We start from the raw sequence: 18,320 nt of genomic DNA, 5'->3' as shown, positions 1-18,320 counted from the left end.
TATACATTAATCTGAGTGTACCCTAGAGAATACCATTTTTCATTTTCAAAAACTCTTAACACCTGTGTGGTCCAAATTCAATCTACATTCCAATATAAATACTTAAAGCCCGCTTTACACACTACAATATATCTTACAATGTGTCAGCGGGGTCACGTCGTAAGTGACGCCCATCCTGCATCGTAAGGTACATTGTAGTGTGTAACAGCTATGTGCGATTGCGAGTGAACGGTAAAACGTTCATCGCACACACATCGTTCATTCCTCATGAATTGAACGTCAGATTGTTCATCGTATCCGGGGTAGCACACATCACAATGTGTGACACCCCGGCAACGATGAATAGATCTTACCTGCGTCCTGCGGCTCCCGTCCAGCAATGTGGAAGGAAGGAGGTGGGCGGGATGTTTACGTCCCGCTCATCTCCGCCCCTCCGCTTCTATTGGCCGGCTGCCGCGTGACGTCGATGTGACTCCGAACGTCCCTCCAACTCCAGGAAGTGGACGTTCGCCGCCCACATCGAGGTCGTATGGACGGGTAAGTATGTGTGACGGGGGTTAATTGTTTGTGCAGCACATTCAACAAAATTGAACGTGCCGCACATACGATATCATATGCAGAATCGTAACATGTAAAGCAGGCTTTAAGGAGCACAGTTTCCAGAAGTAGATAATTATGAGTGTGTCTCTAATATTTTTGCACCACGTGGTCTTTGCAAATGGAAATGGCGCTTGCAAAAGATTGTAATAAAAAAAGGCCTCAAAACATGCACCTCTATTTCTGAAGCCTGTATTTTAGTCAACTAGCATAGTAGAGCAAATTATGGGACTTTGCTAAAGACTGCAGATACAGAATAACAAATGTTCAGTTGTATATTCCAGTTTTGACCTTGGGAAAAAAAAACAATCATTAAAATGTAATATCTGCCAAAAAGCTTTTAGGTCCAATGAAACACTTAAGAATTGTTGCTTGCACCCACAAAAGTAAAATAGTTTGGAAAAATACATGCGCAGCCCTGACATAGCCACTCCTCTTGGTTTTGCGCAGTGCAAAACCCAAATGGCAAAAACAATTGACATGTCAATTGTTTTTGCCATTTGGGTTTTGCACTACAAAGCTAAGTTTTTGACCAAAGTTCTGCAACAAAAAGGCTGCAGTTTGAACTGCATAGTGCGGACAAGAAACCCAAATTCCCATAGACTTTGCTTGAAAAGCAGAACACAACCATTTTGGCATTAAACGCTGCAGTTGAAAAAGCAGCAAAAAAGCAGGTAAAAAGCAGGTAAAAAGCAACGTGCGGACATAGCCTTATCCCTCCCAAACACTGTCAATCCCAGCTCAGCAGTTGCTCTAGCAGTTCATCAGTCTCAGACGCTGCTAACCTGTGATTGTCAGCATCTGAGATTGCGAGTTGGAGGCGCATGTCCCAGAGAAGACTCTGAAGGTATGCTCAATTTGGACTGCAAACCAGAGATTACTTAAGGCTGTGTCCGCACTTTGCGTCGTCCTACTTCAGTTCCAAACACACCCTCTGGCAGTAATTTATTTTGGCCAAAGTTGCTTTTGACCACAAAATAGCGCTAAAAACACATGCGTATTTACCGCGTTTTAGGTGCCTTTTTAGCGCTTTTTACATACTTTTCAATAGCGTTTTGACAGATGCGTTTTGAACATAAAGACACTGCTAAATAAAGTTTAAACAGTCAAACACAATGAAAAAAGAGAAAAAAAGGGCCACAAATATAATTTATGAAAATATAAAGAAAATAGTTATATTTCATATAATTATAATGGTTTTTACTATTTAGCGGTAATATAGCAATAAATTAATATTTTTCATTAATTTAATTGTCGGACTATGTGTGTGTGTAAAGGGACATATGAAATCTTTATTTTGATGTCCAAAAAGCATGCGTTTATTTAGTCCAAAACGCATGTTTCTGCACCTAAAAAGCAGGTAAAACGCTGGAATTTTGATTTGGCTTGCATTTTCACATTTCTCATTGACTTCAATGTTATCAAAACGCTGCAGAAATGGCAAAAACAATTGACATGCTGCTTCTTTGAACGCATGGTTTTTGCCACAATTTATGCAAATTAAACGCAGCATTTTAAAACGCAAAGTGCGGACGGAAAATCATCATTTTCCATAGACTATTATGGAAAATCAAAACGCATGCGTTTTGGCATGAAAACGCTGCTGCTCAAAATGCTGCGGAAATGCAGGTGGAAACGCAAAGTGCGGACATAGCCTAACTATCTGTTTAGGCAAATAAAAATAAAAAGTTTGAAAATCACAATTTGTCCACATACAGGTGAAACCAGACGTTTACATTCACTATCTAAAAAGACACATCTGCATGTTTTTCTCACTATCTGACATGAAATCATAATAAACCTTTCCCATTTTAGGTCAATTAGGAACCAAAATTATTTATATTTGCCAAATGTCAGAATAATGAGAGAGAGAGGGAATGTATTTTTATTACGATTATTATTATTATTATTATTATTATTATTATTATTTAAGTCAAAAGTTTACATACACTAAGAGAACTATGCCTTTAAACAATATGGGTCAGCCCATATGATGATGTCATGTCTTTGGAAGCTTCTGATAGGTTTATTGGCAACATCTGAGTTAAAAGCTCACCACAACTAAACATGAATTCTTTGAGCATTATAACTTTCATAATGGGGTCACTTGTATAGGGTTTCCACTGTCTTAGCACTTCTGAGGCTCAGCAAATGCAACATGGTGCCCACATTTTTCTCCAGCCAAAATTGCACTCCTAAATTCAAATAGTGCTATTTCCATTCTATGCCCGTCTATGTGCCCAAATAGTAGTTTTTGTTATTCAGGAAGAATTACACAACAAATTGTATGGTCCATTTTCTCCTGTTAACCTTGTGAAAATGCAAATTTGGGCCTAAAGCAACATTTTTATGGAAAATAATATTTAATTTGTTTCAACTTTGTTTTAATTCCTGTGAAGCACATTAAGAGTTAACAAACTTCCTAAATGTAGTTTGAACACCTTTTTGAAGGGTGCAGATTTTACAATGGGGTCCCTTTTTTTTGGAGATTTTTTTTTACATATAGGCCCCTAAAAGTCACTTTAAATGTGATGTGGTCCCAATTACAATAGTTTTTGTAAATTTTGCTGACAAAATTGCTGATTTAAACTTTTTAACCATTGTACATTTCTAAAAAAAAAATGATGCTGATGTAAAATAGTCATGTGGAAAGTATTACTTAGTCATACCACTAAAAATAATGTAAAATAATATGTTGTAAGTGCATAAAAAGTTTGTAAATTGCAACATTTTCAGCAAATTCCCAGTTTTTTTTCATATGCAAACATAAATTTTATCAAGCTAAATTTACCACTAACATGAAGTACAAATGTGGCTCCCCTGACCTGGTCGGGCACCACTGAGTACTGCACCCATGCTGGGTCAGTACAAACAGATAATCCTGATGGCTGAATAGGGTGTGGACACACAGACACATAGTGGCTAGTTCACACACACACACACACACACACACACACACCATAGAAGGGATCCCTGGGCAGACCCAGGAGGGGGCGTGGCCTCCACATCTCAGCTAGTGGTGGGGTGGAGAAGCTGGTTGCTAGGTTGCAGTGGCAGGCACAGAGGGGAGGCAGTAGTGAACCAGTCTGAAGTGAGGAAGCGCAGTGTGTAGTCGCAGAAGGAGGACGTGCGCGGTGTCACTAGTCAGACCCTGCACGTGTAGTGGCTGTCGGTGGGTGAGTTTGGTTACCACACAGTCAGACTGAAAGGCACCTCAGGAAGGAGCGAGGTGACTGAGTAAAGGGACTCCTGATAGACCAGGCCCTCACGGGGAAACAGGTCCCTAGAGCAACAAACCAAGTATTCGGTCTGCTAAACCTGCTGCTGAGGGTGCTGAATGTGCCTCACCAACCTATACAGAGTCTGCAGCTTCAGCAGCAACGAGGGGGCCCATAAGTGAGACGGGGCAAGAAGCCAGTTCTTTACTTGGTCCACGCTGCCAGCAAACGGGCCAGAAAGGGGAGAAAGGCAGTTGCGACTTCCCTGGGTGATTCCCGCAGTACTCCAAGTCAGGGGTCATACGAAACAAGAAGGGGTAGGAAGGCGAGTTGACAATCACCCCTGGATTAGCCTGAAGGATACCTGGTTCCACCTGGTTCGTCATAGCATTGCCCAGGTTGTCTCACTCTACCAGCAAAAAGTGAGTAAAAACCCTGAAAGACATTGCTGCCTGTGTGTGAGTTCTTCTGCGACCTGTGGTGCTACACACTTACACCTAAGCCCCTGGGGCCAGCCTCACTCTCGGTAGGCCATAACATCAGACTGCATTTACCATCAGCCCCGGACGCTCTCTAAACTGCAGTGGCGGCCACTCCCTGACCGCAATTACCGAGAGTGGCGTCACGATTCCTATTGAAGTTAACCTGTTGCCAGAAGATTCCCAGCACGTGAGAACTCTGAGGCGACCTGCAGGTGAGCAAGGGGCTTCACACAACATACCATGAAAAACCTTTTCAAAGTAATTACCACATAAATTGACACTGGTCAAAATTGAAAAATTTGACTTGGTCAGGATAATGAAAAAAGACCTTGTCAGTAAGGGGTTACTTGTTTAAATCCATGTTATGTTTTGGTTTTCTTGTCTAAAAATAATTTTTGTACTTGTTTCAATAACAATTTTGCACTGTTTATCTTTTATAACTTTTGTGTTGCGCTTTCTATTGCTGGCTGCAGATTGGGTTAGCTAAGATTCAGTCAGTGAGTTCATACATACAAACTCCTTGAGGATGTCCTTGGTGGGATTTTTTCCAGCTCTAAAAAGCAACAGGGCTAACAGCTGAACCATTAAAGGGAATCTGTCAGCAGGTTTTTGCTACCTCATTTGAGAGCAGAGATTCTGATTCCAACAATGTATCACTTCGATTATTGGCTGCAGTTGTTACCGTATTTTTCGCTTTATATGACGCACCGGAATATAAGACGCACCCCAAACTTAGACATAAAAAAAGGTAAAAAAAAGAAAAATGGGGTCCGTCTTATGCTCCGGTGTTCTCTTACCGGAGGGGGGCAGCAGTGGTGGTGAAGCGGGGTCACAGAAGGCACAGGTTGTGCTGGCAGGCGCGGCGGGTCAGTGGCAGCGGGGTCCGTGGTTGCAGGTGCCGTGGCGTCTGTGGTTGCAGGCGCGGTGGCATCCGCGGTGGCAGGAGCCGTGGGGTCCGTGGTGGCGGCAGCAGCTGTGGCGGGTGAGCCGTGCAGCAGGCCGGTGCAGTGAGTGTCCGCAGTCCCGGTTCAGTGGTGGCAGCGGCGGCGGCTCAGTGGTGGGAGCGGCGGCGACGGCTCAGTGGTGGCAGCAGCAGGGACTGCTCAGTGGTGGAGTGTGTCCGCGGTCCCGGCTCAGTGGTGGCAGCGGCGGCGACGGCTCAGTGGTGGGAGCGGCGGCGACGGCTCAGTGGTAGCAGCGGCAGGGACTGCTCAGTGGTGGAGTGTGTCTGCGGTCCCGGTTCAGTGGTGGCAGCGGCGGTGACGGCTCAGTGGTGGGAGCGGCGGCGACTGCTCAGTGGTGGCAGCGGCAGGGACTGCTCAGTGGTGGAGTGTGTCCGCGGTCCCGGCTCAGTGGTGTCAGCGGCGGCGACGGCTCAGTGGTGGGAGCGGCGGCGACGGCTCCGTGGTGGCAGCGGCAGGGAGTGCTCAGTGGTGGAGTGTGTCCGCGGTCCCGATTCAAGTAATGGCGCCCGGAGCGACGCATGCGCAGATGGAGCTCTCATCCAAGGGCTCCATCTGCGCATGCGCTGACTCCCGGAGCAGCGCGTGCGCAGATGGAGCTCTCATCCAAGAGCTCCACCGGCGCCATCATTTGAAAGTGGGACCGCGGACAACTGGTAACATGCTGCACAGCCGCCCGCACCGTATGCACAGAGTGGTAGCCAGCAGGCTGCCCGCCCACCCTGCGTACAAGCCGCCGGGTACCTGTGCTTGCGTGTGGTGGCAGCCGGGTACCCATGGCTGTGTGCGGGCGGTAGCTGGGTGACTGTGTGAGGGCGGCAGCCGGGTGCCTGTGTGAAAGTGGCACCCGACTGCCGCTCGCACACAGCACCCAGCTGCCGCCCGCACACAGCCATGGGTACCCGGCTGCCACCGCATGCAAGCACGGGTACCCGGCTGCCGACCCCACACAGCACCCGCTGCCGCCCGCACACAGCCACGGGTACCCGGCTGCCACCACACGCAAGCACAGGTATCCGGCCGCTTGCATGCATCCACAGGCACCCGGCCGCCCGATCACCTCAGACAGGACCCCCCCTCCCGGTACCGCTTTATAAGACGCACCCCCCATTTTCCTCCCAAATTTTTGGGAGGAAAAGTGCGTCTTATAAAGCGAAAAATACGGTATATCACAATCAGAAGTTTTAGCTTTTGTCATCAAGCAGAGCCCATAAAGCTGTCCTCACCTACACCAGGCTCTCAATAGAGATTGTGAGTTTTTAGTCCTGTAATAAGTGTGTTGCTACTTATACAAACATGACCAGACAGGTTTCCCTGAACTTTGTGTTAACCCTTGCAGCATGCTGGCTTCAGCTTACATAGCAAAAACCTGCTGACAGATTCCCTTTAAACTGCCCATTATAATAATGAAGGCATAATATTTATCTGTGCTGATCTCTTTATGACAGAATGCTTGTTTACAAGTGTGCAATAACATTTAGTTTGGGATTTTTTTGCCATTTTCCTGATTTATGGGTTTATCCAAATTGAATATTGGATTAGAACACATGTGTCACACTCCCGGTGTCCCGGCAGCCCTCCTTACCCACTGACCCGGTTCCTGCATCGCACCACCGCTCCGTACACACTGATCCAGTCGTACCTGCATCGCACCACCGCTCCGTACCCACTGATCCAGTCGTACCTGCATCGCACCACCGCTCCGTACCCACTGATCCAGTCGCACCTGCATTGCACCACTGATCCAGTTCACGTGTCCGCCGGTCACGCCTGCCGCTCCCGCTCGTGCTCTCCTGTGTTCTGTTCCTGGTCTCAGGAGTCTGACTCTGACTAATGCCTCTGTATAGGACCAGGCCGCGCCCACTCTCCTGGTCTTATAGGCCCAGCACACCTGAAGCAGGAAATGACATAGGGCTGTGCTGGGTATATAAGACTTGCCTTTCCATGTGGGCGGGGCCTGATCAACGTGTCTTGAAGCCTTGTCTTTTGAGCTAGGTTCTCAGGTCCCCTTGTACCGTGTCCTGTTACCTGTACCAGCATTCTGTACCGTCTTAAAGAACTCCGTGACCCTGGTGACCTGGTTATACCTGTCCCTGCCACGCCAGTGCTTCGGCTGCCGTGTACCCTGCCCTCCGGTGGGGTGCATGGTCCAGTGGATCCACCTCCTGGGCCTACCAGTCCTCCCTGCCCTGACAGATTGATCAGGCCATGGATTCCGCCGGAGCACAGACGTCTGAACTGGCTGAACTGCGCCAGGAACTGGTGCGACAGAGAGAAACCTTAACCCGTATATTGAATTTCCTGACGTCTGTGGACAGCCGCTTGTATACGTTACAGACCGCCGCCTTGACCTCATCTACACAGCGTACAGCTACTACGTCCAAACCCGTTGTCTCCTCAGCCTCGCATCTCCGCCTCGCTGCACCGCTTCGCTATGCGGGAGATCCCAAGACCTGCAGAGGCTTCTTGAACCAGTGCTCTCTGCATTTCCAGCTGCTCCCGCACCTGTTTGTTTCGGACCAAACAAAAGTGGCATTTCTAATGTCACACCTAGAAGGCGAAGCTCTGGCCTGGATAAATCCGTTGTGGGAGAACGAGGATCCGGTGACCACCGACATCCGGGAATTCCTTCAGGCTTTTAGAAGTACCTTCGATGAACCAGGACGTACTACCGTGGTTACCTCTTCGCTCCTCCGGCTACGCCAAGGGACCCTAACGGTTGGCCAGTACGCCATCCAGTTCCGCACGCTTGCCTCCGAGCTAGGCTGGAACAATGAGGCATTGACTGCCGCCTTCTGGGAGGGGCTCTCCGGTCGCATCAAGGACGAATTAGCCGGTCGTGATGTTCCCCGTACCTTGGATGCTTTAGTATCACTAGCTACCCAGATTGATCTCCGTTTTCAAGAGCGAACCAAGGAAGTATCTCGGGAGAAACGACCAATCCATCACATCTCCATTCCGCAGAGGTCTACCTCTACCGTTCCCCCGCCATTGCCGTCCTACGATTCCGCTTCCGAACCCATGCAAATCGACCGACTGAGCCAAGCTGAACAACGCCGAGCAGAGCGACTTGCCCGGGGCCTGTGTTTTTATTGTGGAAGCGGTACACATCTGCTTCGATCTTGCCCGGAGAGACCAGGTAGACCCCAAGTGCAAGGGATGGTGGGAACCGCCACCCTTGGTACCGGAATCCCTTCAGTCCCGGTTACACAGACTGTCCAGGTCACGACCGAGAAGACCAAGTTCACGGCAGAGGCTCACATTGATTCGGGAGCAGCGGGTAATTTCATTCTACAAGCTACAGTGGACCGTTATCAAATACCGGTCATCCCGCTTGCTAAACCCCTTTGGTTCGCCTTCGTGGACGGAAAACCACTATACGAACCCGTCCGGTACACCACCGAACCCGTGAGACTCTGTGTTGGTGCCCTGCACACTGAGACTATTGCTTTGTACGTCATCCCGAGGATGACTCCCGCGCTCCTGCTGGGTCTGCCCTGGTTACACCTCCATGACCCTGACATCAGTTGGCGCTCTGGTGCAATCACTCGTTGGAGTCCGTTGTGCCAGGATACCTGTCTACAGCTTGTTCCTCGGTCCCTGTCACCTGGGCCTGTCATGTCACAACAGGAGGAAGAAGTGACGACACAGTCCAGCGTCGTACCACAACTCCTGTCTCTTGTACCTGTGGTGCCACCAGAACTAGAAGAGGAGACGACGCAGTCCAGCGTCGCACCACAACTCCTGTCGCCTGAGTCCTTGGTACCACCGGGCCCTGAGGAAGAAACGACGCAGTCTAGCGTCGCTCCACCGTCCCTGGCTATTGAGACTTCGATGTCACCGGCTACTGAGGATGAGACAATGTCCTGTACCCAGTCCGAGGTGCCCAATCCGGTCGTCCAAGACTCCAGTCCTGCTTCTGACTGTCCTCCCCTTTCCGTTGCCGCTGACATGGGTTCTCCGATACGGGACATAGTGGCCATGAAAACGGTCCAGGGTAAGCAGTCCTTCCTGGTCAATTGGGTGGATTGCGGTCCTGAGGCCCGGTCCTGGTTGTCCCGGAAGTACGTTACTGCCCCTCTTCGGCGCGCCTACATGTCCCGGCCGCGGGGAGGGGGGCTTCAAGGGGGGGTACTGTCACGCTCCCGGTGTCCCGGCAGCCCTCCTTACCCAATGACCCGGTTCCGGCATCGCACCACCGCTCCGTACACACTGATCCAGTCATACCTGCATCGCACCACCGCTACGTACCCACTGATCCAGTTGTACCTGCATCGCACCACCGCTCCGTACCCACTGATCCAGTCGCACCTGCATTGCACCACTGATCCAGTTCACGTGTCCGCCGGTCACGCCTGCCGCTCCCGCTCGTGCTCTCCTGTGTTCTGTTCCTGGTCTCAGGAGTTTGACTCTGACTAATGCCTCTGTATAGGACGAGGCCGCGCCCACTCTCCTGGTCTTATAGGCCCTGCACACCTGAAGCAGGAAATGACATAGGGCTGTGCTGGGTATATAAGACTTGCCTTTCCATGTGGGCGGGGACTGATCAACATGTCTTGAAGCCTTGTCTTTTGAGCTAGGTTCTCAGGTCCCCTTGTACCGTGTCCTGTTACCTGTACCAGCATTCTGTACCGTCTTAAAGAACTCCGTGACCCTGGTGACCTGGTTATACCTGTCCCTGCCACGCCAGTGCTCCAGCTGCCGTGTACCCTGCCCTCCGGTGGGGTGCATGGTCCAGTGGATCCACCTCCTGGGCCTACCAGTCCTCCCTGCCCTAACAACATGGATGTGGAGATTAATTTCTAATGCTAAAAGTCCTTTCTGTTGGAATACAACATTATTGCCTAAGAACAATTTTCATAATCTCATTTGAAAACCTAGATATAAGTGATGACATGTTCTCTATAGATAGGTGAATTAATCAAACACTTACTAGAGCTCTGGTCTATTCTTTGCACATGTATTTGAAGAATCCTCATTACTGCATTAAGTAGAAGCAATGTGAACATTACAGTGATAATTAAAGTTTACATTTTAATGCAGGTATCTCTTGTTGCAACTGGTCCACTGACTAACCTCGCTTTAGCTGTGAACATGGATCCCACATTTCCACAGAAAATTAAGAGCCTTTTTATCATGGGTGGTAACATGGAATGTAAGTACTTATATTTGCATTACTAGTTGTTTGGTCTTGTATATTGAGGTTAAAGGGAACCTGTTATCAGATTCATGCAGCCTGAACCACGGACAGCATGAATCCGACACCAACTGCGCAATTGCAGCCAGTGATGGTTTTACCCTGAAGCATAGCGTTTTTTAACAGAAAACATACTTTGAGGGACTATAGGTCTTTGATGACTAGTCCAAGGCAGGTTCCCAGTGGATTCTCCCCACCACACTCCCATGAGTGACAGGATAGGGAGATGTCAGCCAGGGACCTGCCTTGGACAAGTCATCCAAAACATATACTCCCTAGCTAGCGTCTCAAAGTATGTTTTCTCTCAAACAAGGCAGCATTTAAGTAAAGCATGCCTGGCTGCAATAGTGCAGTTGGTGTCTGATTCATGCTGCCCGTGGTTTAGGCAGAGATGGCTATCTGTGTTTTTTACATTCTAAATAAGGAAACCCTTCATTCCTATAAACAAAAGTTGCATTGACCTTTGTAATTTCAATCCATCTATGGATCCATCACACTACTTTTTATCCATAAAGAAATGTCCTGTTAGATGAGTGTTATTTATAAATTGGCCACTGAAGATCCATCAAAGAGATACATAAATGTAGAAAAAAATATATATTTTTTTCATTTTAGCAAGAGGTAATCTGACCGTTTGTGGTGAATTCAATTTTGCATGTGATCCAGAGGCAGCCTATATTGTACTAAACAGCTATGATTGTCCAACTCATATTGCAACGTGGGAGTTCACCTACAAGAACAACCTTCCTTGGGTAAGTTCTTCTTCCTGTTCTTCTTCTTCTCCTTTTTTTTTGTTTCATTGATTGCCTATACTTAGGTTTGATCATCAATATGTGATCGGTCGGGGTGCAACAATCGCACCTCTGCTGATCAGCCATTATCAGCGGCGGCAAGAATTTCTTGGATGCTGCCGAAACCCAACAGCTCTGGCCTTCTGGCCTTTCTATAGTGGCCTTAGCCAAGTACAGCAGTTCCACCCCCTATTGAAATGGGGTGAATCTGTATTACTAGCACTGATAGCTAATTGGAGCAGGTGCTGGAGGTCACATCCCTGCCGATCACATTCTGCTGGCCTATCCTAAAGTATGCCATCAATAAAACTAAACTTCTGGTCAACCCCTGTAATCAAAAGCTGCTTGTTTCAGTCCCAAATTAATTAGACGAATAATGGACCCAAGCAATGTTTGTTATTCTGTAGAAAATAAATTGGGAACTCTATACATAAGGTTTATAGCTCTTTAACAGACATAAATTCTAATTTTGGTCTGAAGCCTCTTAAAGGAAACCTGACAGTGGATATTGCAGCTTGTATCAGATGCTGGCTGCATGATTTTAGCTATATATGAACAGCATACTTTAATAGCTGCTGGAGATACAGCACAAGAGACTAGTCGGTTAGGTGAATCCCCAATGACCTCTCCCCACTCGCTCCCATGGAGTAACCAGTCTCTCCCTGCATGTGTATATAGGTAGAGAGACCTATCAGTCAAGGGCAGTGGGAGGAGAGAGGCTGCCGAGCACCCACCTGTCCAACTAGTCTTCCATATGCAGCATAGCCCTGGTGACTATTTATCCATGCTTTTCCTTTAAAATGTTACAGGGCCTCAGAGTCAAACATACCTACAAAAAATAATGCAGCCAGCGTCTGACACATGCTGCCCATGGGTCAGCTGTCAGGCTTTCCCCCTCCTCTCAATGATTTATATAGACAATCTGCATTTTTAATGTTTCCCATGTTAAGAAAACAATTAATATAGATTGTTGGACCTTAAAATGAGATTGTGATTAATGACCTTTGTTTAAGACCTGAATTCTTAAGTGCACATCACTGTTCCATTTTTCTAGAAATTTTACCATGAGTGGATCTCTCAAAAAACAGAAAAGGCAGAATTTATGAAAAAGGTATCGGCTCATGCTGAAAAATTTGTTGAAGGCTTTGAGGAAAAAGAAAATGATTGGATTAAAGGATTTGTACCTTGTGACGCCTACGCCATGGCTGCAGCTGTAGATGACACATTTGTCACTGATGTTATTAATTGTGTAGTAGGGGTTGAACTTGATGGCACGTTGACTCGAGGAATGATGGTGTTGGATACATTAGGCAAGCTACAGAGAAAACATAAGGTCTGTGTTATGACCAAATGTGACAGAGATAAATTGCAATTTCTCTTGATGAAGGCACTACAATAATGGTGACATGTCCTTCAAAAAAATCCAACATTCTACTAGCATTTTCCTGAATAGTTATGTCCCTCTAACAACTTTTTACATACTTTTCTTCCATTTGATGGTTAATAAACCGCTCTGTTTAATAAAATGGTACTGGAGGGGATAGAGCCCAGATTAAAGAACTCCTGTAGACTGGCAGAAGAAGATTGAGAGGTGAGAAGAGCTGTGAGAATGGGCTCTCAGATATCTGCCAGGATCTGTGCATAATCAATGGCTGTCCTATAACTTACAATAGAATGATTGACCAATACATGTCCATGGTACATCTGTCATTGCAATGTCATCAGCGCTGCTTATTGTTTACCCAGCACCAGAAAATCCTATGAAGTCATCTCTATTGTCTGGAAAATATTTGTCACATATAGTATTTAAGTAAATCTTTCCTAATTTTGTATTTAATGGTAATAATGTGTAAGTGTATTAAAACATTACATTAAAATACTTTGCAATTGCTTTCATCCCTGGTTTCCTGCACTGCTCTGGTCCTTTTCTGGCCCACATATTCTGAAAACAGACTAGCCGACTTACAAAGGCATTATGTGTGGACTGGAAGTTGTGATCTCAATGTAAGTCTATGTAGCCTATTCTGGGTTTATAGACTAACTCTGGGAAAGTAACACCTCCCCACACCATAGACTCTCGGTGAGCTGGAAGACCTGCAGAGCAGTGACATGGATCCAAGGGACCAGAGGAACCTGTGATTGGTAAGTGTTTTATTACACCATTACTTGTATAATTTGGAGGGGTTACCGAAGATTTCTTCTTCAAGATGGTATATACTTGGGAAAGCTGTCACGCTGCACAGGTGGCTTTACAATAACTGAAGTGCCTCCATACACATTAAATTTGTTGGCTGAAGGACAGGATCTGCAGATTACTCTGGCGTTGAGGCGAGAGATTTGAAGTAATGCAGCTGCCCAAAGAATAACAATATTACACTACTACTGCATCCTAGACATGTACAACCGATAAAAGTTCCATAAAATTGCTAAGCTGTGTAAAATGTAAAGAAAACAAAAATGCACTGATGTGGAAATATATTATTGCCAAATTTTAATCAGAACAGAACATAGAACACAATCAAAAGGTAAAAGTTACACATTTTTCCATTTCCATTTTAGAAATTGATGGCAGCAACACATATCAAAAAAGTTGGGACAGGGTCATGTCTACCATTGTGTAGCATCCACTCTTCTTTTTAGAACAGTCTGTAAGCATCTGGGAAATGAGGAGACCAGTTGCTGGAGTTTTCGGAGAGGAATGTTGTCCCAATCTTGCAGGATTCTCACTTTTCAAGAGTCCTGGGTTTTCTTTGCTAGATTTTTTGTTTCATAATGCACCAAAAGTTTTCTATTGGTGAAAGTCTGTACTGCAAGTGGCCAGTTCTTCATTCCAACTCTTCTGCAAAGCCATGCTGTTGTGATGGATACTTTATGTGGTTTAGTATTGCCTTGCTATTATGAGACCTTCCCTGAAATAGACATTTTCTGGATGGTCATGTCTTGTTCTAAAATCTCTATATAATGCTCAGCATTGATAGTGCTTTTCAAAAAATATTTAAGCAGCCCATGACTTAGGCAATCCCATACCACGAGATACAGGCTTTTAAGTTGCTCTGTGATAGCATGACACTGCTTCATGGTTCCCATAAAAATCTTACATTATGATTCCTCTGACCACAGAAAATGTTTACATTTTGCCTCAATCTGTTTCACATGAGCTTTGCCCCAGCAGCATTAATGTATTATGTTGATACATGGCTTCTTTGCACAACAGAAATTTAAATTGTATTTGTGAATTCAGACAATGTGTTCAGACAATGATTTCTGGTAAAATTCCTAAGCCCATGCAGGGATTTTCACTACTGACTTAAGCCTGTTTTTAAAGCAGTGCTGCCTAAGGGCCCAAAGATCAATAGCACCGAGTATGGACCGCCGGTATGGTCCCTTGTGCTCCTGGATTTTTCCAGACTCTCTGAATCTGTTGATATTATGTACTTTGGATAGTGGGATATTTTAAAGTCTTTCCATTTTATGTTGAACATGTTTCTGAAATTATTCCATTGTTTTTAGACCTGATTATTAACAGATTACTGAATCTCTGACCATCTTTGCTTCTGAGAGACTATGCCTCTGTAACAAGCTCTTTTTTTTACAGTTATTGTACTTAGTTGAAAATTGACCCTTGAGCTTTTTACATTAGTACTACTTACTTTCTAGCCTTTTGATAACCCTGTTCCAATTTTTGTTTTAAATCTATTGATGCCATCAATTTCTAAATGACTGTTCAGACCAGCCACAGGAGTTTGGTGCACGTTGTTGTGGCCTAACCGTTTATTGTTCCTACCCATCTATTTTTCCTATCCCTTTGTTCTTTTTAAAACCATAACTGTCAATCAAGAAAGAGAAAGACAAAGAGACGGAATACATGTAGGTGGAAGGTGCACTGAAATGGATAGCCATAACAAGGGTGCATTGAACAGTCCGAGAGACTCCCTTTTATTAGTCATTGTTTAAAAAACTAAACTTTTTTGTACAGTACATTTGATCTGGAATGTTTTTACTTGTTTTAATGTTTGCTTTTTTTTTTCAAAATATTTCACTACTTCTGAGGCAGCCTAAGTATTTCAGGATCATGAATAGTTATTCGTTTTTGCATTTGCTTGATATCATCCTGAGTTTAACTTTTTATTTGGTATCAAGTTAAAGCCTTTTAAAATGAATCCTCTTTTTTATATTTGGCAGGTTAACTTTGCACTACAATTGATTACAAATTCTTTTTTTTTATTTTTTAAATTGATTTTGGCAAACATTCTTGGAGGGTTATCATTGCAAGTGCAGAAATTGCAATTACATATAAGTATGCATATGTATGCATTGTATTTCAACCAAAGGTGCATATTTGATCAATTCTGTACCATAAAACTTTAGGCTTATTTACTCTAACCGATTCCCCCATCTCTAAACAACTGCCGATGGGCACAAATTAGTCAATCAGTGGTCATTTAATAGCCTGTTTAGACATGCAGACAACCTTTCTAATATAAAAACAAAAAAACAAAATAAACCTTTCTAATATGCATAGAATAATCGATAATAGACTGTGCTGCAAAGAACAATAATTAAGTGAGCATAAAAAGAATTTCACCTGATGAACAAGCATTTTACTCGTTTGTTGGTTAATTGCTGAGGAATGTAGATACACATTCATCGGCAAATGTAAGTGCATCTTTGACTAGCCAGTCTTACAATGTTCTAATTTAATATAGTTGTACATACTGTTTAAGAAATTTGTCTTATGTTCAGACTGTCTAATCTAAGCTTAGACCATCCTTGACATGCCTTAAAAAAAATTTGATCCTCCATGAACTTTCTCATATTTTTTTCATGCTGCACCCACAAACCCACAAATGTAAATCTATTTTATTGGGATTTTATGTGATATAAAAACACAAAGTATTCATGAAATGTAAAGGAAATAATACATGATTTTCTAAACATGTTAAAACTATTAATCTGAAAAGTGTGCATTTGTATTAAAGGCAAATCTATCAGCAGAATTTTGCAATGTAAGCTGAGGACAGCATGCTGCAAAGGTTAAAAGAGAAACACCTGTGCTCCTCTTATCTGTGTGCAACCTGCTATTGTTTACCTAAACTAAAGGGTTTTTATTGCTCTGTGATTAACATTGGTGTGACTTCCCATCTCCTGCAGACCAGTTGGCCACGCCACCAGCTGTGATTGACACCTGTCAGTGGATGCACAAACTCTATTGAGAGCTTCACATAGTAAATAAGGAGAGGACCAACCAGCAGGATTTTGCTATTTGAGGTAAAGGCAGTGCCATACAGACACTAAGATGCTGAGTGCAGGCATACCAGGCGTACCTGTTATACAAAGATCCAATGCTTGGTTGATCAAATATCCTTAACCCCTTGTAACCAGGCCATTTTTTACAATTCTGACCACTATCACTTTATGAGGTTATAAGTAATTATAACTCTGGACTGCTTCTATGGATCCTTGTGATTCTGAGACTGTTTAGACATATTATTCTTCACGATTGTTGTAAACTTCTGTGAAGTCCCCGAGGGTTCAAGATACTTACCAAACATCTAGATAAATTCCTTTAGGGGGTCTAGTTTCCAAAATGGGGTCACTTGTAGGGGAAATACATTGTTTTGGCACCACAGGGGGTCTCCAAACACGACATGGCATCCACTAATGATTCCAGCTAATTTTGCTTTCAAAAATCCATATGGCGCGCCTTCCCTTCTGAGTTCTGCCATGCGCCCAAATAATTGATTTCCACCACATATAAGGTATCTGCATACTCAGGAGAAATTGCACAATAATGTAAATATTAAATTTTTTCCTCCACATTGCTTTGGTTCCTGTGAAGCACCTAAAGGGTTAATAAACTTCTTGCATGTGGTTTTGAGTAGTGTGAGGTGTGCAGTTTTCAGAATGGTGTCACTTTTGGCATTGTCTGTCACCTACGCCTTTAAAAGTCACTTCAGATGTGATGTGGTCACTAAAAAATGGTTTTGTAAATGTTGTTGGAAAAGTGAGAAATTGCTGATGAACTTTGAACCCTTATAACTTCCAAACAAAAAAAAAGGTTTCAAAAATTGCGCTGATGTAAAGTAGACAAGTGGGAAATGTTATTTAGTAACTATGTGATGTGACATAGTCCCAGATTTATGTGCATAAAATTTCAAAGTATGAAAATTGTAAAATTTTTGCAAAATTTCTGTTTTTTCACAAATAAACGCAAAAAATATCAGCCTAAATTTACAACTATCATAAAGTATAATATATCACAAAAAAACAGTCTTAGAATCACCAAGATGCATTGAGGCATTCCAGAGTTATAACCTCATAAAGTGATAGTTGTTAGAATTGTAAAAAATGGCCCGGTCACAAGAGTGTTTTCAAGCCCGGGGGTGAAGGGGTTAATTATATTTAATCAATCAAGTACTGGATCTTTCTATAGCAGGTATGTCTGCATTCAGCATCTTAGTGTCTGTATGGCACTGCCTTTACCTCATATAGCAAAATCCTGTTGGTTGGTCCACTTTAACGATGTATAACATAGATTACTATATGAAGCTCTCAATAGAGTTTGTGCATTGACTGTCAGGTGTCAATCACAGAAGGGTGTGTGAGGTACTGGTCTGCAGGACACAGGGAATCACACCAATGTTAATCACAGAGCAATAAACCCTTTAGTTTAGATAATATTCTAATTTTTTGAGATAATGACTTTTGGGTTTTCATTGGCTGTAAGCCATAATCATCAACATTAACAGAAATAAACACTTGAAATAGATTACTCTGTTTGTAATAACTCAATATAATATGTGTTTCCCTTTTTGTATTGTATTACTGAAATTAACGTTTTGATGATATTCTAATGTATGGAGATGTACTTGTAAGTACTAAACAGCATCATGAAAATCTAGGAACACAGCAGACAGGTCAGGGAGAAAGTTGTGCTGAAAGAAGAGTAAAGCAGGGTTAGGTTATATAAAAAGCTCTGAACATCTCACGGAGCACTGTTCAATCCATAATGCCAAAATGGAAGGAGTATGGCATAAATGCAAACCTACCATTATATGGCCATCCATGCAAAC

At 44.2% G+C, this 18,320-nt stretch overlaps 1 protein-coding gene across 1 annotated transcript in view; it reads left to right on the top strand.

Moving 5' to 3' along the window:
- LOC142291833 (inosine-uridine preferring nucleoside hydrolase-like) overlaps positions 1 to 16,501 on the top strand; it is a 40,681-nt gene extending 24,180 nt beyond the window's left edge. Inside the window, exons 4-6 of the mRNA XM_075336679.1 lie at positions 10,303 to 10,414; positions 11,072 to 11,208; positions 12,302 to 16,501. Coding sequence (XP_075192794.1) covers positions 10,303 to 10,414; positions 11,072 to 11,208; positions 12,302 to 12,646 — 594 coding nt within the window. The 3' untranslated portion in view covers positions 12,647 to 16,501. The remainder of the gene's footprint in view (positions 1 to 10,302; positions 10,415 to 11,071; positions 11,209 to 12,301) is intronic.
- The last annotated feature ends 1,819 nt before the right edge of the window (positions 16,502 to 18,320 follow it).

This window comes from Anomaloglossus baeobatrachus, chromosome 2, assembly GCF_048569485.1.
Source record: "Anomaloglossus baeobatrachus isolate aAnoBae1 chromosome 2, aAnoBae1.hap1, whole genome shotgun sequence".
Lineage (NCBI taxonomy): Eukaryota > Metazoa > Chordata > Amphibia > Anura > Aromobatidae > Anomaloglossus > Anomaloglossus baeobatrachus.
The sequence above is the reverse complement of the archived record's forward strand: the minus strand, read 5'-3'. Positions and strand labels throughout refer to the sequence as shown.